The sequence below is a fragment of the Phoenix dactylifera genome, unplaced genomic scaffold, assembly GCF_009389715.1.
Source record: "Phoenix dactylifera cultivar Barhee BC4 unplaced genomic scaffold, palm_55x_up_171113_PBpolish2nd_filt_p 000648F, whole genome shotgun sequence".
NCBI lineage: Eukaryota > Viridiplantae > Streptophyta > Magnoliopsida > Arecales > Arecaceae > Phoenix > Phoenix dactylifera.
This window is the reverse complement of record NW_024068038.1, coordinates 83,899-103,906: the sequence shown is the minus strand read 5'-3', so window position 1 is coordinate 103,906 and position 20,008 is coordinate 83,899. Positions and strand designations below refer to the sequence as shown.

Genomic DNA, 20,008 nt, shown 5'->3' with positions numbered 1-20,008 from the left:
TGTGGCAAATGAGTTCTTTAGGTTGTAGAAATATGTTCTTTGTAAAGAATGGATAGTTATATCTCCAAACAACATTCATGAAGTGTAGCTTTGCTTTGCTAGAGTTTTATCATCCTACCCTATTGGCCCCAAGTCCACGTGAGATTTTTATGTACTCTGTGAAGGTTGTATCATTCAACTATGAAGTATGAACGATGCCCTCCCTGTTGGGCTTAGTGTTACAGTAGTATATACTTCTGGCGAGTCCATGGCTCGAGGTGAAAAAGAAATAGAACGAACAAGGCTATCCTGGTGGATGTTGAACGCTTCACAGATGAAAAGGATCCTGCGAATAAAGAGAGAATGTTGTGGCCCGAACATACGCACTGCTAAGGTTTCAGACCCCTCAGGTGGCTGCTAATAACTGATTCAATTCTGCTAATAGAAGTTATTTCTCCACCCCAACACTAAGACCTTTTGAACAAAACAGCTGCCATTACTAATCATTGTAATGGTTATTACAGATAATTAAAAAAAAAAACCATTATGAGAATCACTGTTCACCACCTCCTTGTATTAGTACACAATTAGCACTTTAGTCCTTTCTTCTTCTTCTTCTGTTTTATTTATTTATTTATTTTTTGAAAGAAAGGATGAACGCTTTATTCCTAAAACAGCGAAAACAGCAAATAGCATATGCTAACTGCATAATGGCCAAAGAAAGCTGTTAAAGAGATGCCTCTTTGTTGGGAGCTTCTCTAATCATTAGAACAGCTGCTATAATGTCATAAACATGCTGGGGACTACAGTACAACAAAGTTTTTGACCTAAGGGCTGATGTAACTCAAATAGAACAGCAGCGGAGCAACTGTTTGCAACTATGTTTTTATCGATAATAGCTCCCTCTTTGTCATATTGCTCCTCATCTTGTAGGCTGAAATGTAGGTCCAAGTCCTTGTCTCTTCACAGGCTCAGGATCATAGCCTTAAAGTTTGATATGCTTCTATACTTCAGAAATGGCATGGCTTCACTTTGAGCAGCAGGGATTTCATGTCCAGCCGGTTGTGTTTGTCCGATAAGGGATTGACCTATAATATAAATAGGAACATGAACTTATTAAAATAGCTACAAATGGGAAGGGAAAATTTTGACCAATAATACAATTACTAGATAGTGGTGTTTGATATAGTTGATTCAAATCATAACTAAGATTCTCTATATTGATTAACAATGATGATTTGCGGAGGCTCCAAAGAAGGGGTACTTTAATTCTGAGTCAAGGAAGTTGGAAATGGAGGGGAGGATCTAAGGTAACATTGATAGAAGTTGCAAGAAATGATATGGAAGAGCTTGAAACAATATCACAGATGAATGAAGATCCATAAAACCAATCCAAACAGTTGGGACAAGGTTTGATGGTCATGGTAAAGCTCTTTATGTCAGTAAGGAAATAGAAGGATGATTGAATGGCCTGATTGAGCCTTTTCCTTTTTGCTTCTAGGAGATTGATCAAAACATATCTTCACTTGTATTAAGAAAGCTCCTCCTTTTTATGGATTATTCGGGGGAGCAACGATGGTTTTCTTTTTATTATTCCATTTTGAGTGATAGGCAACAGCTTATATTTGATTAGCCATGGTACCTAGTATATGCATATCTTTAATGGATACGACCACATTAAGAATTATAACTCATCTTGACTTAGAAACTGTAACGATCCTTTCTGTATTTGTGTGGGCATGTGCTTAGTCCCACATTAGGTTTAAGTTGGGGAGGTCCTGGATATTTAAGCCGGGTTACGGATTCTAATTAATAACTCCTAGCTAGCTCTTCCTAGGTGAGGTTCCAAGCCGTCATATTTTTTCTCCTCAATTTTGACCCTAGTCAAATTTATTTGGAATTTGATCAAGAAGGAAATAAAAAAGATTCAATTAGGTAGTTGCTCAGACCACAAAATTTAAACTCCCCCATAGACAAACAAAAAACTTTTCCTTGCAAATTTTTGAAACAAAATTCTCAATAACGAAGTAAAATACACATGCCTAGGATTTTTCTTATTGATAGTAGGATTATTAGTTGCTATTTGCCAAGCCATTTTAATATCCTATCATCTGATTGAAATCTAAACACAATTTTAATTTGATAAGATCCGATCCTAAACTGTTTAGTGTGAGACTATGAGTCCATGTATCCCACTCTTATTTACTTAATGCTAACTGTCATATGATTAAGATCTGTCGGCTCATATAGTTAACTGGATCAATCACCCTCCTAATCGTGGTCCCCATTGACATATTTCTAAGACGAAGTAAGGAGTTACTGAAAATATGCTACCTTCTAGTTCAGCAATCATCTAGTGCGACTCTGTGCAAACCAGAATGATGCAGGGCACATTGGGGTTAGGACTGCAAATGCGCAAGAATGGACCCTTAAGAACTAGAATTTATGAATGGTGAATATATTTTAGGGTGTCAAAGGGATTTGCAAGCTGAAATCTGTGTTATGCTCACAGGTTTCTGCAATCATACACAGATAAACAACAATTATGGTTAAAACAAAGAGTGCAGATAATGGTAAAGGGTATTTCTAGGATTAATAGTGGATGGCAAGATTCTGAGTGAGTTAACAGATCAAAGCAGTGGAAGCAGATCGATAATAAAACCAATTGCATTCAGATCCAAGTGTAGTTATTAACCAGAGAAAATAAACTGCATATATATATGTATACATATATGTATGTATGTATACCTATCCATCTATCCATCTATCCATCTCTCTCTCTCTCTCTCTATATATATATATACATATATATGTATGTATATGTATAAAGGGAAGAGCAATAGACTAAAGAGAGAAGAATCAGAGGAAAGAAGACGAGGAAGAAATAAAGAGTCAGAATAAGGGAAAAGGAGAGAAGATAACTGAACCTTGGTTTCATTTCTTTCTTTTAATCAAATAATCTTAGGTACAATCTCTTAAAAGAGAGGATTACAATCTTTATAGAGACTCAAAACCCTAATACCACTAAATCTTAACTTTTCAATTAAAGGCAAATCCTAGCCATCGGTTAGAACATAAGAAGAGAAAATTTAAAGGACTCAGAAGCCACTAATAAGTTACTGATAAAGTACATGAACAGTACCATGCATAGTACAAGCTACAGTATCACTAGAGCAACTTGACATTAAAAGCTCTTTAAACATGGTTAAAGCCCTTCAATAAAACATGGACTGCAGGAATCATTTGAACTCCCACATCGCATAAATACCACGGACGTTGGCCATTAAGCGTGTATTAAACTGGCTCCTATTTTTGTTGACACATGTAGGTTTTGTTTTCCAGCTAGAAGGAAATTTCAATATCCAACTAAAGCAATAGACATGATGAGCAGCAGACATCATGATGGTTATGAAGTTTCTCATCCAGGAGCCTGGTGAAAAGGTCTCTTGTGGCACACATATATTCCTTGGCCCCGAGCCTGCAATCTAGTTTTCCTGTTTTTTTTAGGCTATAATCAGCATGTTTCTACTCCTAACAACCAATTCATACTTGCACATAATAATGGAAACTTATTCTTAAGTACAGTTTTCTGTCTCTTAAACTTTTACTCTCTATTCATGCCATCAACCTATAATGTAGAGTTTTATTCTCCATTTTATATGAGCTAGAATATTTGCTCTGTAACTATTTTGGATGACCACTTACAGTAATGCATAAGGTCATTTGAAAAGTATAAGCATCTACAAGTACTATCACGTCAAAGCTTTGATATTATATGTACTTTCAAATTAACATATTGGCATTTTCATGGTATGGATCATCTAGTTGTGATCGTAGAGCTTAGGTACCAAACTGTCAAAGGTAAGTTAAATGAGTTGTGGTTTCCCGAAGAGCAAGACTAAAGTTTCTCATATAGTATGGCCATAACCATGACCAACAAGCCTTCGCCAATCTAACTTAGTTTCACTTAATGCTATGCCTGTCTTAGATATTGTTAACAAAGTTTAACATCGCACAAAATCTGACAATTACTATGTAATACCATTATGTCAACAATATAATTAAGACAAATATCAAGAAGATACAAAATATAAACTATTAAATATAATGCAGAACATGCAACATTTATGTCAACCATGAAATACACCTAAGATTTTTTTTCATATTTTCTTTTTTCCTTGGTTATGTTAAGAGGACCTAGGTGCTTCTTTTAAGTTTTTTAAACCAATGGTCAGTAGTCCACCTTTTTTTTCAATGGATAAACAGACAGAGGTCAATTGGCCATGCACTGGTGGATGTTTGTTTTGTAGTTGGCAACGCAAAACAGCTCTTCACCTTCTTCTTAACTGCTTTGAGCAGACTTATTTGGCCTCACTCTAAGCAAATTCTGCACATCAAAGAAAGGCCAAGCAGTCTAAGATCCTAGTGTCTGAACGGATAAATAAATAAATTATGCCAAGTTCAGAAAGGTGTTGTTTGCCGGGGAGCATGGAGAGAGAGAAAAATACGTAGGATCTTCACCAAGAAGTTAAAATCTGTGGAAGAGATAATCCAGCTGGTAATGTCATCTCTGGAAGAATATTAATCAAGGCACTTGCAATCAACAAAGCAAGGAATTTCACATCCTTAATGCACATGCACACACATGTACATATGCCAAACACATGCACACACATGTACATGTGCCAAACACATGCACACACAAGTCAATACTTCTGGCTAGTATTTCTCTAGGGGGTGAGAAATTCCAGCTCCAAAAGAAACCTTAACCACAACATCATCCAAAGTTCAAAGTATAACCTCTGCTATCTCTCACTATCTCAAGTTGAACTTTTGCTATCTCTTACTGTCTCAATAAACTGGGCTGGGAATTTCACATCCTTAACACACACACACAATTCAGCGCTCCTGGTTGGTATTCTATGGGCGTAAGAAATACCATCTCCAAAAGCAACTTTAACCACAATGTCCTCCAAAGTTTAAAATTTAACCATTGCTATCTCTCACTATCTCAATGAACTCGGATGGGAATTTCACATCTTAGTGCACACACACAACATAGAGGTCAACGTGTCTGGCTGGTATTTCTCTAGGGGGTGAGAAATTCCAGCTCCAAAAGCAACCTTAACCACAAGGTCATTGAAAGTAAAAAGTTTACGATACGTACCCATATCAGTAACTTATTTGTGTGGTGTGGATTGGTTTGATATGGCACCATGTTGATACATGGTACACTTATTGATGCCAGCATAGCAAAAGTAAGATATAGTACCATGTGTCGGTTCGGTACAATACCAAGGGTATATTAGTACCTGTACCTTACTAGTATGACACTGTATAGTTGGTATTGTATCATATCCATAAAGTCATCTAATCTTCCACTTTCGATAATATACCATGATCCAATGTAACCAAGCTTTGTTTAAAGGACTCAAACATAAGAATGACATCCTTAATATTTATACAGCTTAGACACAAGCTCCAAATGAAATAGACAACAAGGAAGAATAATACCTCAAGACCACCAACGTGCATTTGGATGTACAGTGTAAACGTGATTACAAGCAACCATCTTGACTTTGAGGTTTAAACCTTTTGCCCCATTTCATAAGAAGCTCCTCGATGTTAGCATCCATTCTAGTCCCTCTACCTCCCCACACCAACATGTGAGCTAGGTCTCCCATTGAAGAGCCATCCACTTCGTGTACTGCCTTGAAACCCATCCTTGTGTAGAACCGAACAAGCTGACATTCAAAATCACTAATGAAATAATTTCAAAATAGACAAGCAATAGTAGTCCTATAATGCTGCACACACACATATAAAGCCAGGTGTCAAAATATCCTGGCAAGAAATTTATTTGCATGAGAAACATCAGCAGGGAAAAGGTAAAATTTCACTTTTTTCATTCTAATATATAGGACTCCGTATAGCATTCTCTTTAATATATTGGCTTTAAAACACTTCCTAACCGGCCTTGAATGTTTCTTTGCACGCTTGTCACCTGCCTAAAATTTGCCTTCACCACGGTTTTGTCAACAATTCTTCAAGGTTTGATATTAGCCCATCAGGCCATTGTACAAGGTGCTCAATTCTTCCATACATCATTCTTGACCTGGTGACAATGACACATTTTCTAACTTTCTTATCTATATGTTTCCATCGTACCAATAAGTTATCTTTTTCCCCTTGATGCATAATTGTAACCCGTTAATAATAAAATTCCTCGAACTAATGATACGTTATTAACCTAAATGTACTAACATATTTTATAATACAATAACAAGCAAAACATACAATTATGCATATCAATATCAACATTTTGACAAAAATTGTTAATGCATTGCATAAACTACTTATCTTATTTCTTGTTCAAGTTCTTCAATTTGAGTTATCTAAGGCCTAGTTGGGTTTTGCTGATCATGAGTTTTTGTAAATAATTTTGTTTCTCACTAACACCTTTTCGATGGGGCAAGTCTAGTCTCCTTGCTTTCTTATTTATACATTTTACACTATCCCATCGAGTTTTTCTTCCTAATTACTCCTGTTACGGGGGAATTTAGCCACCATGCCCCACGTGACCGGCACGCGCGCCCAGAAAGACTACGGCAGTCCCTTGATCCAGCAATCCGACCCCGAGTCGGATATCTTCGGCTCCGCAGCCCGACCCCGAGTCGGCTGCCCCTTGATCCAGCAATCCGATCCCGAGTCGGATATCTTCGGCTCCGCAGCCCGACCCCGAGTCGGCTGCCCCTTGATCCAGCAATCCGACCCCGAGTCGGATATCTTCGGCTCCGCAGCCCGACCCCGAGTCGGCTGCCCCCTGATCCAGTCATCCGACCCCGAGTCGGCAATCTCTCGACAACAACAGACTGTTCCTCTGAGGCACGCCGCGGCCCCCTGCTCCACTACTCCCTGCAACGGCCGTATCCGGCGCTGCCCCACGATCCCCTGTAACAGCCGTACAAAGCGGAGCTCCACTATGCCCTGCCAGGGCCGTACCCAGCGCTGCCCCACGACGCCCTGTAACGGCCATGTCAGTGGCAGCCCCATCGTGCCATACGATGACGAATCCCCGGAAAAACCCCCCAGCCTGATATATATGAGGCTGGGGGGGAAGGGGGAGGGTAAGCAAAGGTTTTCCAGAGTATTCTCTTATCCGTTACTACTATCTCTCCTTCTCCTTCAATCTCCTCTGACTTGATCGTCGGAGGGCCCCCACTACCCCAGTGGTGGTGCGAGGCTTGCCTGCAGGTTTTCCGGTGGAAGGTGGAGCGCAATCAACCCAACTCCAAGGGAACCCCGTTCACACCGCTGTGCCAATCGTTCTCGGTTTGGACCACCAGCAACAGTTGGCGCTAGAGGAAGGGCCCCGGATCTCAGAGCGATCGTAATGGCACGGCGAGGTGCTCGTGGAGCTTCCAATGCTTCCGGTCGCGGGGCCTCTCGCGCCACTGGCCGGGAGGCCGCTGCATCCCCAACACGCTCTCAGCAACACTCCACCGCCCCACCGCCCATTCAGATGGTCGAAGCCGCCCAGTTCGACCAGCTAACCCAGCAGGTTCGCACCCTCGCGGAGGCAGTGCAGAATCTGCAGGGTGCGATGTCCCGGGCGCCGCAGCAGGCTCAGGAGCCGCCGCTGCCTGAGCGTTCGCCTGTCCTTCCCAACCCGCGTTCCTTCCTCTCCCATGGGGAGGAGCGCCGACGCGAGGAGGATTCTCGAGCACGCTCCATTCTGCCGGGACCTTCCCACCGGAGCTGCGCGGGGTACGAGAGGCGGGCCCGGGCGCGTTCCCAGACCCCCCAGTCCTCGAGGAACCCGCGCTCCAGTCGATCCCCCTCTCGCCGCTCCTTGTCTCCCACCCACCGGTCGCGTTCCCTGGACCGGCGGGTGGACGATCTCCACCGACAACTCCAGGTCCTGAAGGGCCATTCCAAAGATCCCTTCGCCGACTTAGAGATCTCCTCCCAGCCGGCGCTCGCCTCGAGGATCCTGCGGACCCCGAATCCGCCGGGGTTCAAAATGCCGGCGATCGAGCCCTATGACGGGGCGGCGGACCCGCGGGATCACGTCGAGAGTTTCAAGACCCTTATGCTCCTCCACGGAGCATCAGATCCCCTTCTCTGCAAGGCTTTCCCGGCAACCCTCCGTGGCCCGGCGAGGGCATGGTTCGCCGGGCTGGAGGCTGACTCAATCCGGTCCTTCGACCAGTTCACTCGCCTCTTCATCACTCATTTCGCCGTCAGTAGCCGGCGGCGACTGGTCTCCGACTCCCTCTTTGATGTCCGGCAAAACGAGGGAGAAAGCCTGCGGGATTATCTTACCCGCTTCAACAGGGCTACGCTGGAGGTCCGGAACCTGAGTCAGGAGGTAGCTCTTTCAGCCCTGAAGCGTGGCTTCCGGAAGGGCAGACTCACCTTCTCCCTGGACAAACGCTTGCCGCGGAGCTTCCCAGAGCTGTTGTCCCGGGCGAACCAGTATGCGGACGCCGAGGAGGCGGCCGCCCACCGGAGCAAGGAGGCCGCCGAGATCCCACAAAAGCTTGGGAAGAAAAGGCGGAAAGAGGCACGCCAGAGGAGGAGCCCGACGCCCCAGCGTCGGCGCAGAAGCCCGTCGCCGGCGAAGAACCACGGCGCCCCACGCCCTCGTTCTCCGCCCCGACGTTTCAACCGGTACACCCCTCTCCTGACTCCCCGGGCCCAGATCCTTATGGAGATCAAGGGGCGGGAGGACCTCCCGGCCCCGAGACAGATACGAAGGATCCCTGGAAAGAGGCCCTCCCGGGCGTACTGTGAGTACCACCGAGACCACGGCCACGACACAGAGGACTGCTTCCAGCTTCGGGACGAGATCGAGGCTCTTATCCGTCGGGGGCGTCTCGGTCGGTATGTGAGCGACCGACGTCCCCCCGCAGACCCGCGTCCGGCCGACCCGGCTCCTCCGGAGCCTCGGGAGCAGAATCGACCCGTTGCGGGCGTGATCCACACTATCACTGGGGGCTGCTCTCGGCCCGTGAGGAACGCAGGGGGCTCGACGGAAGCGTCAGGGACGGCCGTCGTAAAGAGGCAGAGGGTCGGCAATGTAATCACCTTTTCTGATGAGGATGTAAAGGGGGTTCAGACTCCCCACGATGACGCCATGGTGATCTCCCTCACTATGGCAAACTATGATGTAAGGCGTGTTCTTGTGGATAGTGGAAGCTCAGCTGATATTTTGTTTTACGAGGCCTTCCAAAAGATGAGCTTGTCCAGACAGTTGTTGCACAAAATGTCCACCCCCCTCGTAGGATTCACCGGTGACGCTGTCCCGGCGGAAGGTGTCGTTGAGCTGCCTGTGACTGCGGGCGTCGCACCCGCAGAAGCCACGGTGCGACTCGGGTTTTGGTCGTCCGTATCCCCTCGGCCTACAACGCTATCCTCGGGCGACCCGGGCTGACGCCCTTCGCGCGGTGGTCTCCACGTACCACTTGCTCATGCGGTTCCCCACGGCGGTCGGGATCGGAGAGGTCCGAGGTGACCAACCGACCGCACGGCAATGTTTTCTAGCAACCCTCAAAGGGAAGAAGCCCGTGGAAGCCCTAAGCGTCGAGTCCCTTGATGCCAGAGACGAGGTGGCCTTGCGGCACGGGGAGCCGGCCGAGGGAGTGGTCGAAGTCCCCCTTGAGGAAGGCCGCCCCGACCGGGCGGTCCGGGTCGGCGCCAATCTCGACCCGGGAGCTCGGGCCCGGTTGGTGGAATTCCTCCGAGCCAATGCCGATGTATTTGCCTGGTCGGCGGCCGATGTACCTGGGATCGACCCGGAGGTCATTTCTCACGCCCTCAACGTCGACCCGACCCACCGACCAATAAAGCAGAAGAAGAGACACTGTGCCCCGGATCGGATCCGGGTGGTCGACCAGGAGGTAGACAAGCTCTTGGAGGCAGGATTCATAAGGGAGGTAAGCTACCCCGAGTGGCTGGCAAATGTTGTACTTGTCCGGAAGGCGAGCGGGAAGTGGAGGATGTGCATCGACTATACCGACCTGAACAAGGCGTGCCCTAAGGATAGCTTTCCGCTTCCGCGAATAGACCAACTGGTCGACGCAACTTCCGGATATCAGCTGCTGTCTTTCATGGACGCCTTCTCCGGTTACAACCAGATAATGATGGCCCCACAGGACGAGGAGAAAACTGCCTTTATAACAGACCGGGGGCTGTACTGCTACAAGGTAATGCCTTTCGGTCTGAAGAATGCTGGCGCCACTTACCAGCGCCTCGTCAACAAAATCTTCAAAGAGCAAATCGGCCGGAACATGGAGGTGTACGTGGACGATATGCTGGTGAAGAGCCGCCATGCAGACCAGCACATCGCGGATTTGGAGGAGACTTTCACCACCTTGCGGAAGTTTCGCATGAAGCTGAACCCAGCGAAGTGCGCCTTCGGCGCTTCGGCCGGGAGGTTCCTCGGTTTCATTGTCAACCAGCGGGGTATCGAAGCCAACCCAGACAAAATCAAGGCCATCCAAGGTATGTCCCCTCCGACCAAAGTAAAGGAGGTTTAGGAGCTCGCTGGAAGGGTCGCCGCGCTTGGACGATTTGTGGCAAAATCGGCCGAACGCTGCCAACCATTCTTCAAGGTGTTAAAACGCCCGAAAGACTTCCTCTGGACGGCCGAATGTCAAGCAGCATTCGACCAGCTCAAGGAATACCTGGCGTCTCCTCCCCTACTGTCCAAGCCGCAAGAAGGGGAGATGCTCTACCTCTATCTGGCGGTCTCCCCAACCGCGGTCAGTGCGGTGCTGGTTCGGGAAGAGGCAAAGCTCCAGAAGCCTGTGTACTACATCAGCCGGGTCCTACGGGATGCCGAGACGCGGTACACGAAGGCTGAAAAGATCGCCTTCGCGCTGCTGACCGCGACCAGGAGGCTTCGTCCCTATTTCCAGGCTCATTCGGTCACCCTCTTAACCGATCAACCACTACGGCAGATCCTCAGCAACCCCGAGAATGCGGGACGACTGGTGAAGTGGGCAGTAGAACTCGGTGAGTTCGACATCCGCTACCAGCCTCGACCCGCCATCAAGGCCCAGGTGCTCGCAGACTTCCTCGCTGAGTGCACGGTGCAGGAGGCGGAACCTAGACCGCCGGAAACGCCCAGCCTCGACCTCCCGATTTGGACGCTTCACATCGATGGGTCGTCGAACCCCGAGGGTGGAGGGGCCGGGCTGGTCCTTACCAGTCCTGATGGAGTGATAGCCGAGTATGCCTTGAGGTTTGGATTTCCAGTGACCAACAACGAGGCGGAGTACGAGGCCCTAGTCACGGGACTCAAACTCACCAGAGAGCTCGGCATTCGGCGTTTGAAGGTCTTCACCGACTCCCAGTTGGTGGTCGGGCAGGTTCGTGGGGAGTTCGAGGCCCGGAGCCCGACCATGCAGAACTACGTCTGGAAGGTGCAAGCACTCATTCCCGACCCCGGCAGTGTCGACATTCAGCAGGTCCCCAGAAGCGAAAATGCCAGGGCCGACAGGTTGTCCCGCTTGGTGGGCACAGAGGCGCACAACTTGTCGAGGGCAATCTACCTGGAGACCCTGGATGCCCCGAGCATCGGCGAGGCTGGAGCGGTGATGGCGATTGATCCGGAGCCGTCTTGGATGGACCCGCTCGTCGCCTACCTCGCCGAAGGGATCCTCCCTGAAGACGAAGATCAAGCTCGGCGACTTGTCAAGAAGTCCGCCCACTACGTACTCTATGAAGGGAGGCTGTATCGGACCTCGTTCACCGCCCCCTCTTAAGGTGCCTCCGCCCCTCGGAGGTGGCCTACGTCCTCGGCGAAGTCCATGAGGACGTCTGCGGATCGCACTTGGGGGCTAGGTCCTTAGCGCACAAGATCATGAGGCAAGGCTATTATTGGCCTACCTTGTTGGAGGACTCGAAGGATCACGTACGGAAATGCGACGCCTGCCAGCGCCACGCCAATGTCCAGAGAGTCCCTTCTGTCCCCTTGGCACCAATCACCGCGCCCTGGCCCTTCGCACAGTGGGGAATGGATATCCTCGGACCATTCCCCGTCGCTTCAGCCCAGCGGAAATTTTTGATTGTTGCAATCGACTACTTCACCAAGTGGGTGGAGGCAGAGCCGCTGGCCACTATCACGGAGGCGCAAGTCCGGAAGTTCGTGAAGAAGAACATCATTGTCCGATTTGGGGTACCTCGGGTCCTCATCTCGGATAATGGTCGACAGTTCGACAACAAGCATTTCCGTGACTTCTGCGAGGAGTTCGGGATCGAGCATCGGTTCACATCTGTGTCGCATCCCCAAACCAACGGTGAGGCCGAGGTCACAAATCGGACAATCCTCCAAGGAATTAAGGCGCGAATCGGTCGGACGGGGCAAGCTTGGGTCGAAGAACTCGAGAATGTCCTTTGGGCGTATCGGACCACGCATCGGACCCCTACCGGGGAGACGCCTTTCAGCCTAACCTATGGCACGGAAGCGGTTGTTCCCGTGGAGCTCAGACTCCCCTCGCCCCGGGTCGCCGCGCACCGACCCGAGGCCAATTCGGAGCAACTCCGAGGGAACCTGGACCTCTTGGAAGAAGCAAGAGAAATGGCACAGGTGCGGATGGCGATGTATCAGCGGAGGGTGGCCCGATATTATAACTCCAAGGTCCGACCGAAACTTTTCAGAATCGGAGATCTGGTGCTAAGGCGAGCCAAAGCATCTCAACCCGCGGAAGGTGGGAAGCTGGCGCCAAATTGGGAAGGCCCGTATAGGGTTCGCTGGGTAAACCGACCTGGCTCCTACCAGTTGGAGGCCCTAGATGGTCGAGAAATTCCGAGGAGCTGGAATTCCGCTAACCTGCGGGTGTATCACCAGTAGAGCGACAAAGCCAGGAAGACAGTTCGAAAAATGTACAATTCTTTTCATTTCAATAATTCCTGGTTACAACGGTGTGTTCGTGTGATTACAAAGAATTCCCAGAGGGGAATTGGGGAGTAAAGAAAACAAGGAAGAGGTGGAGACTCCGTGGAGCTGAAGATCTGGGACCCCGAACCCTCCATCCGAAGCAGCTGCAATCCCACCGGGCGTGGGTGCTTCTCCCCGGAGGCGCCATCCACGCCTCACGCAAAGGACGAAGAGCCGGCGCGGACGAAGAAGAAGTGGACGAAGGAGGAGTTCCCGCTGCCTCCAGAGAAACGCCACCTCCAAGGGATATTCCGGTCCTCCCCAGGAGAAGGGGAGGGAAGGAATACAAGGGAGAAGAGCGCGAGGAGGCGCGATCCCGGATGAAGCGTCTGGCGCAGAGCTCAATCGGGAGGCGGGGCTGAAAGGAGGGGGGATGTGATCCCGGATGAAACGCCTAGAGCGGAGTTCCGCCGGGGAGAACCTCTTTGTTGATCCCAGATGAAACGGCTAGTTGGCGGAAGTCGCGAGGGGCGCGCCTCCCGTTCCTCCGGCGGGGGTTTCCCAGCCACACGCCGGAGAGGAGGTCCACGATCCATGGTAACCTGAATAGCTCCGGCTTGGCAGGCTCCACCGCGCCTGCACTTATATTTATAGCCAAACTGTGGCCCCCCGGTCGTTCCGATGCGGATGGCTCCAATAAAGGCGGGCGCACCGAATCCGGAGCCATTCCAGCTCTCGAGGCGTATCCTCCCACGATCTCCTAAGCGTCGTTCTCCTTAATTGCATTCTTCATGCAGAACACTCCGGGCGGTGTGTATCCCACGGCCCACGTATCTCCGCTCGCGCCCAGGCTGCATCCGCCTCGAAGAACGCGCGTATCGCGGCCGCTTAACTGACACTCCTTGCAAGCAGCAACTGGCGATCCGATTCCCCAGGTAACGCCTCAATTAGCATTTAATACCCTTCTGGTGTTCCCCAGGCGACGCTTGGAGAAGAGGAGAAACACGATCGTAGCTGGCCACGGAGAAATCTCGTCGAGCGGCAAGCGACAGGCGCGTGACCAACGAGCGGAATCTCCCGAGGCTCGGCCCTCGGATGCCAGGCTAACCCGATGATCATTCCGGGAGCAGACTAGCCTGAAGCCCCGACCGGTCGCCTCGGCTTGCGCCAGCCTTGGCCGACCAACGAGCGGAATCTCCCGAGGCTCGGCCCTCGGATGCCAGGCTAACCCGATGATCATCCCGGGAGCAGACTAGCCTGAAGCCCCGACCGGTCGCCTCGGCTTGCGCCAGCCTTGGCCGACCAACGAGCGGAATTCCCCGAGGCTCGGCCCTCGGATGCCAGGCTAACCCGATGATCATCCCGGGAGCAGACTAGCCTGAAGCCCCGACCGGTCGCCTCGGCTTGCGCCAGCCTTGGCCGACCAACGAGCGGAATCTCCCGAGGCTCGGCCCTCGGATGCCAGGCTAACCCGATGATCATTCCGGGAGCAGACTAGCCTGAAGCCCCGACCGGTCGCCTCGGCTTGCGCCAGCCTTGGCCGACCAACGAGCGGAATTCCCTGAGGCTCGGCCCTCGGATGCCAGGCTAACCCGATGATCATCCCGGGAGCAGACTAGCCTGAAGCCCCGACCGGTCGCCTCGGCTTGCGCCAGCCTTGGCCGACCAACGAGCGGAATCTCCCGAGGCTCGGCCCTCGGATGCCAGGCTAACCCGATGATCATCCCGGGAGCAGACTAGCCTGAAGCCCCGACCGGTCGCCTCGGCTTGCGCCAGCCTTGGCCGACCAACGAGCGAAATCTCCCGAGGCTCGGCCCTCGGATGCCAGGCTAACCCGATGATCATCCCGGGAGCAGACTAGCCTGAAGCCCCGACCGGTCGCCTCGGCTTGCGCCAGCCTTGGCCGACCAACGAGCGGAATTTCCCGAGGCTCGGCCCTCGGATGCCAGGCTAACCCGATGATCATCCCGGGAGCAGACTAGCCTGAAGCCCCGACCGGTCGCCTCGGCTTGCGCCAGCCTGGGCCGACCAACGAGCGGAATCTCCCGAGGCTCGGCCCTCGGATGCCAGGCTAACCCGATGATCATTCCGGGAGCAGACTAGCCTGAAGCCCCGACCGGTCGCCTCGGCTTGCGCCAGCCTTGGCCGACTAACGAGCAGAATTTCCTGAGGCCTAACCCTCGGATGCCTGGCCTAGCGCCGGAAGAATTTCCTGAGGCCTAACCCTCGGATGCCTGGCCTAGTGCCGGAAGAATTTCCTGAGGCCTAACCCTCGGATGCCTGGCCTGGTGCCGGAAGAATTTCCTGAGGCCTAACCCTCGGATGCCTGGCCTAGCGCCGGAAGAATTTCCTGAGGCCTAACCCTCGGATGCCTGGCCTAGCGCCGGAAGAACTTCAAGAGTTAGGAGTCGGCGAGACGCTACCAAGAGTTAAAAAGAGGAAGGACGAAAGTGAAATGAAGAAACACTCTATTTGCATTAACTTTCATTGTTTCAGGGCCGAGACCCATACAACTTGGCAAAACGCCAACATACAAAGAAAAGGACAAAGAAAGGTACAGAGGGATCTACGTCAATGAAAAAGAAACGCTCCTTCCAGCCGTGAATGGAGGAAGGAGCCTCCTTGACGAGGCCGCACCCTCGCCGCGCCGCAAAGCACCACCACCCTCTGTCCTGGGGGTGGCCGTTCAGGCCGTAGCATTCCCAAAAGACATTCAGGGTGGCGGAAACCTCGTGCATGCGGCAGAGAACCTGGAAGGCCGTCAGGGCGCGCCATGAGTTCGGCACCAGTTGCGTCGGCGCCACTCTTAAACCCCGAAGCACCTGCACAACTAAGTCCGAGGGGGAAAGCGGAACCCGGCCCGAAGGATGTCCTCGTTGATGGCGACCTTCCCTGGAGGAGGATGGGACATCCTCTCCTCAGGCCCCGGGAGCGTAACGTTGCAGGCTTTGGGAAGGTGGTACCGGGCCACGAACCTATTTAGGTCTTCGGGGACCAGATCCGACTGAATGCGGTTCGCTCTTACTTCGTCCATACCTAATGGCCAGTGGATCTACGGTCAGGACGGGGCCAAGAAGGGGGAAAGGACCGGAACGACTGAAGTACACTAATACGGAAGGAGAAAGTATGGAGAGCCCTAAATTGAAGAATGGGGCAATTCACCGGAAGGGAAGGAAGAACGGCTTCGAGAGCGTCAAAGGAGGAGCGAGCAAACAGTCCGACGGCAACGACAGCAGCGCAAGGGAGAAACTCGAAGATGCCTGCGAAGAGAAAAGCGGACGGGGGAGGGCCCTCGGTTAAATAGGCGGAAAGGCGGGTGACGCCTCGGTGACGCCAGAGGACGCCTGGCTGCCGAAGGGTCGCTCGCGCCCCAAAGGCGAATCGACGCCATTAAGGAAGGATGTCCGCCGAAATCCGCAGACTGCCAGATCAGCGACAACCGCTATACGCCATAAAGGAGGCGGGGAGCTCGAAGCGCGCGCGCCTTTCCGAGGGATGGCGGCAATCTCGAAGCATCACTCCTTTCACCCGTTCCCCTCCTGGTTCCAGGCTCGGAAGTGGGGGGCTACTGTTACGGGGGAATTTAGCCACCATGCCCCACGTGACCGGCACGCGCGCCCAGGAAGACTACGGCAGTCCCTTGATCCAGCAATCCGACCCCGAGTCGGATATCTTCGGCTCCGCAGCCCGACCCCGAGTCGGCTGCCCCTTGATCCAGCAATCCGACCCCGAGTCGGATATCTTCGGCTCCGCAGCCCGACCCCGAGTCGGCTGCCCCCTGATCCAGTCATCCGACCCCGAGTCGGCAATCTCTCGACAACAACAGACTGTTCCTCTGAGGCACGCCGCGGCCCCCTGCTCCACTACTCCCTGCAACGGCCGTATCCGGCGCTGCCCCACGATCCCCTGTAACAGCCGTACAAGGCGGAGCTCCACTATGCCCTGCCAGGGCCGTACCCAGCGCTGCCCCATGACGCCCTGTAACGGCCATGTCAGTGGCAGCCCCATCGTGCCACACGATGACGAATCCCCGGAAAAACCCTCCAGCCTGATATATATGAGGCTGGGGGGGGAAGGGGGAGGGTAAGCAAAGGTTTTCCAGAGTATTCTCTTATCCGTTACTACTATCTCTCCTTCTCCTTCAATCTCCTCTGACTTGATCGTCGGAGGGCCCCCACTACCCCAGTGGTGGTGCGAGGCTTGCCTGCAGGTTTCCCGGTGGAAGGTGGAGCGCAATCAACCCAACTCCAAGGAAACCCCGTTCACACCGCTGTGCCAATCGTTCTCGGTTTGGACCACCAGCAACAACTCCCTTTCAGCATATTATTCTAACATCTTTTAGTTAAAACCCTTAATCATATGTGGCAATCCATTTACATATCCATGACACATTTTATACCTCAACAACAAATAAACACATTTTAATTTCTATCAATTTCCAAACTAACTACACGTATCAGTATCGAGAAGGAACATAAAATTGTTATTTTTATCTATTGCATCAAACCCTTCTCATCTGCTTGTTCACGTTCTTCATTTCGAGTCATATAACATCTAGTCATATAAAGAATTTCCTTCATTAGTTACCAGCCCTTTCTAATGTCAATCTAATGCAACTTTCGTTTCGAAAACTACTGTGCAATAGCAAGGAATTAGTCCACTTTCAAGGCCTGTCTGGAAAATCTAGCAGGATTGGACTGATTTCCCATTGGATCATAGATTACACAGCCTATTTAAATAAGGCCCATATCAACCAAATACCTCTCTAGTCCAAATCCTCCGAGATTAAAAAAAAAAAAAAAACCCTATGGAGATCTTTTTTTTTCATCCTGCAGTCCAACAAGCCCATAAATAGGAATATAGACTAAAACTAGGACGAGTCTTTAGAAAAAAAAAGGCTCGGCAGACTAACAAGCCCCATTCCTATAGGACATCCAGCTTAATCCCGGTGGATTTCCCAAACAGGCCCTCAACAAGAAATTCCCTTAAAGTTTTGGAACAACACCACAACCTAGTCCTGGTCAAGTTGAACAAGCTTTTTCGTTTACGTTTGTGAGTCACAAAATATTCATAAGCAAAAACAAATTGTTTCATAATCATTTTAATATACAGTTTTGAGTCACGAAACACTTGCTTCAAACTAATTCAGAGGCTGGTACGAGTAAGGCCCTATTTGGGGGAGCTTTTAAAAGTAGAGCCGTTGAAAGTAGAGCTGTTAAAAGTAAAGCTTTCTGAAGTACAGCTTTTATAAAAAGCTGTTTGGTAACTACATTTCCAAAGTGCTATGGTACTTTAACATGTGTTTGATGAACAAACTGAGAAAGTACTTTTATGTGACAAAATGACCATAAAGAATATTACTAATATTATACAACAGAGCATAATAAAATATAATATATATTAATACATAAATATACGATATAGTATAATATTATGATATAGTATACCAGGCTTGCATACAAAATTAGCAGGCCATTATTCTTAAATCAAAATATGATCAAGAACTGTGGAGCTTTTGCTTTACCTTGGAGTGATAGAGAGGGGAGTCGTTGATGGCGAGGAGCTCGGCCCGGGTGCAACCCCGGTCGAACCCATGCCGGACTGCGACGGCCCCGAGGAAGAGGCCCAGGCCGAAGATGGAGCGGTCCATGGCGAGCGTCTCCCTTGCCATCCTCATGGAGTCCAAGTGCAGAACTTTGCCCTTGAGCCACGGCCTAATAACTCCCTCTGCCCTCCCGAGCTCCGCCCCACCCTCGCCCTCCGCCCGGACCCGGAAGAAGGGCCCCAGGGCACGGAGCCGGAGGCGGAGTCCCTGGGCTCTGGACGACTCCATTATCTCGGACATGCTCGGTATTAGAGAGAAGGTTAGGGGTGTTTCCGGGGAAACCGCTGGTGGGATGGGTAGAAAGCAAGCCATGGCCGGGGAACCTCCTCGGTTCCTCACCTTCACTCCTTTGATTATTCCTTCCTTGTTTCTTGCTGAAGACAAGAGGGGGCGTGGAGCGATGAGAACCGTTCGTTGGCTTTCTATTCGTCGTGAGTTTTCAGTCCCACGTCGGCTGATATTTATAAATTCTAGAAATTATGTATTAGTTTTACGGCTCCAGGATTCCATTTTCTGCCAAAAGTTCAGTTGAATTATCATTTACATATATTCTTATAACTTGTTTTCCACGAACATTCTTTTTACTAAGTAATTAAAACTCTATTATTTACTTTCACTTTCAAGATATCTAATGTGATTTTGTCCAAATTTTTACTAGCTTAAAAAATCTATCCTATAGACAAGATATAGAAATTTCAGAAGATTTGGAGCTACCAATCTGATGCTTAGCTCTGTACTTTTGTCAGATTGTTCTTTTAACCTTTGTGATATGATAGACTATTTATGGGACCACCGTGACAACAAATATTTTAAAATTACTAAATTACTTGCTAGAATCATAAAGCCACATAAGCATATCATTGCAATTAATAATATCAATTAATTCTAGTAACATAACTCGGAGTGAGCAATGGATGGCCACGTTTCAATAATGGGTAGCAAAATCCCTATTAGCTTTGAAAAGTAATTTTTCACTTAATGGTCCCTGGGACTTCCGTACACTAGATCATTTAACTTTGATATGTGGTAACTTAGGTTTCTAAAATCAATTTCAAATAACGATTAGTTCAGACTTTTTTGAGTGCAGAAATAAAGATATAGAAGCCCACGCATACTCTCTCTCTATATATATATAGTTAGTGTGTGTGTGTGTGTGAGAGAGAGAGAGAGAGAGAGAGAGAGAGAGAGATGGGACATAAGCAGTAAATCCATGCTTTTTATATTTTTTTTGAAATTTCAATAATGTAAGAAGATTGGCTCAACCTTAACACTACCTTGGCCTCATAAATAAACAACTAGTGCAAATAAGTACCTATAATTCTTGGCTCACTCTAAAACTAAGCCCCTTAGTGACATTTGATATATATTCGATTTATTTGGGCCTAAATGCTAAGTTACACAACAAGCAAGAGGTTTTAAATTTTATGGAACAACACTATTTTGGTTTGCCCATGGAATGGGATGCGCCACGGTTCCACCCCGAGTGGATACTTGGGATGGAGAATGTCCAAAAATGTGCCGATCGGGATGCTAGAATA

At 49.7% G+C, this 20,008-nt stretch overlaps 1 protein-coding gene across 1 annotated transcript; it reads right to left on the bottom strand.

Annotated features, from left to right (window-relative positions):
• Positions 1 to 690: 690 nt before the first annotated feature.
• Positions 691 to 18,884, bottom strand: LOC103718567. Its single transcript, XM_008807454.4, has 3 exons — positions 18,390 to 18,884; positions 5,494 to 5,723; positions 691 to 1,067 (listed from the first exon to the last, which is right to left on the bottom strand). Exons 1-2 carry the CDS (start codon positions 18,780 to 18,782, stop codon positions 5,538 to 5,540), a joined length of 579 nt encoding a protein of 192 aa, XP_008805676.2. The 5' UTR covers positions 18,783 to 18,884; the 3' UTR covers positions 691 to 1,067; positions 5,494 to 5,537.
• Between the last annotated feature and the right edge of the window lie 1,124 nt (positions 18,885 to 20,008).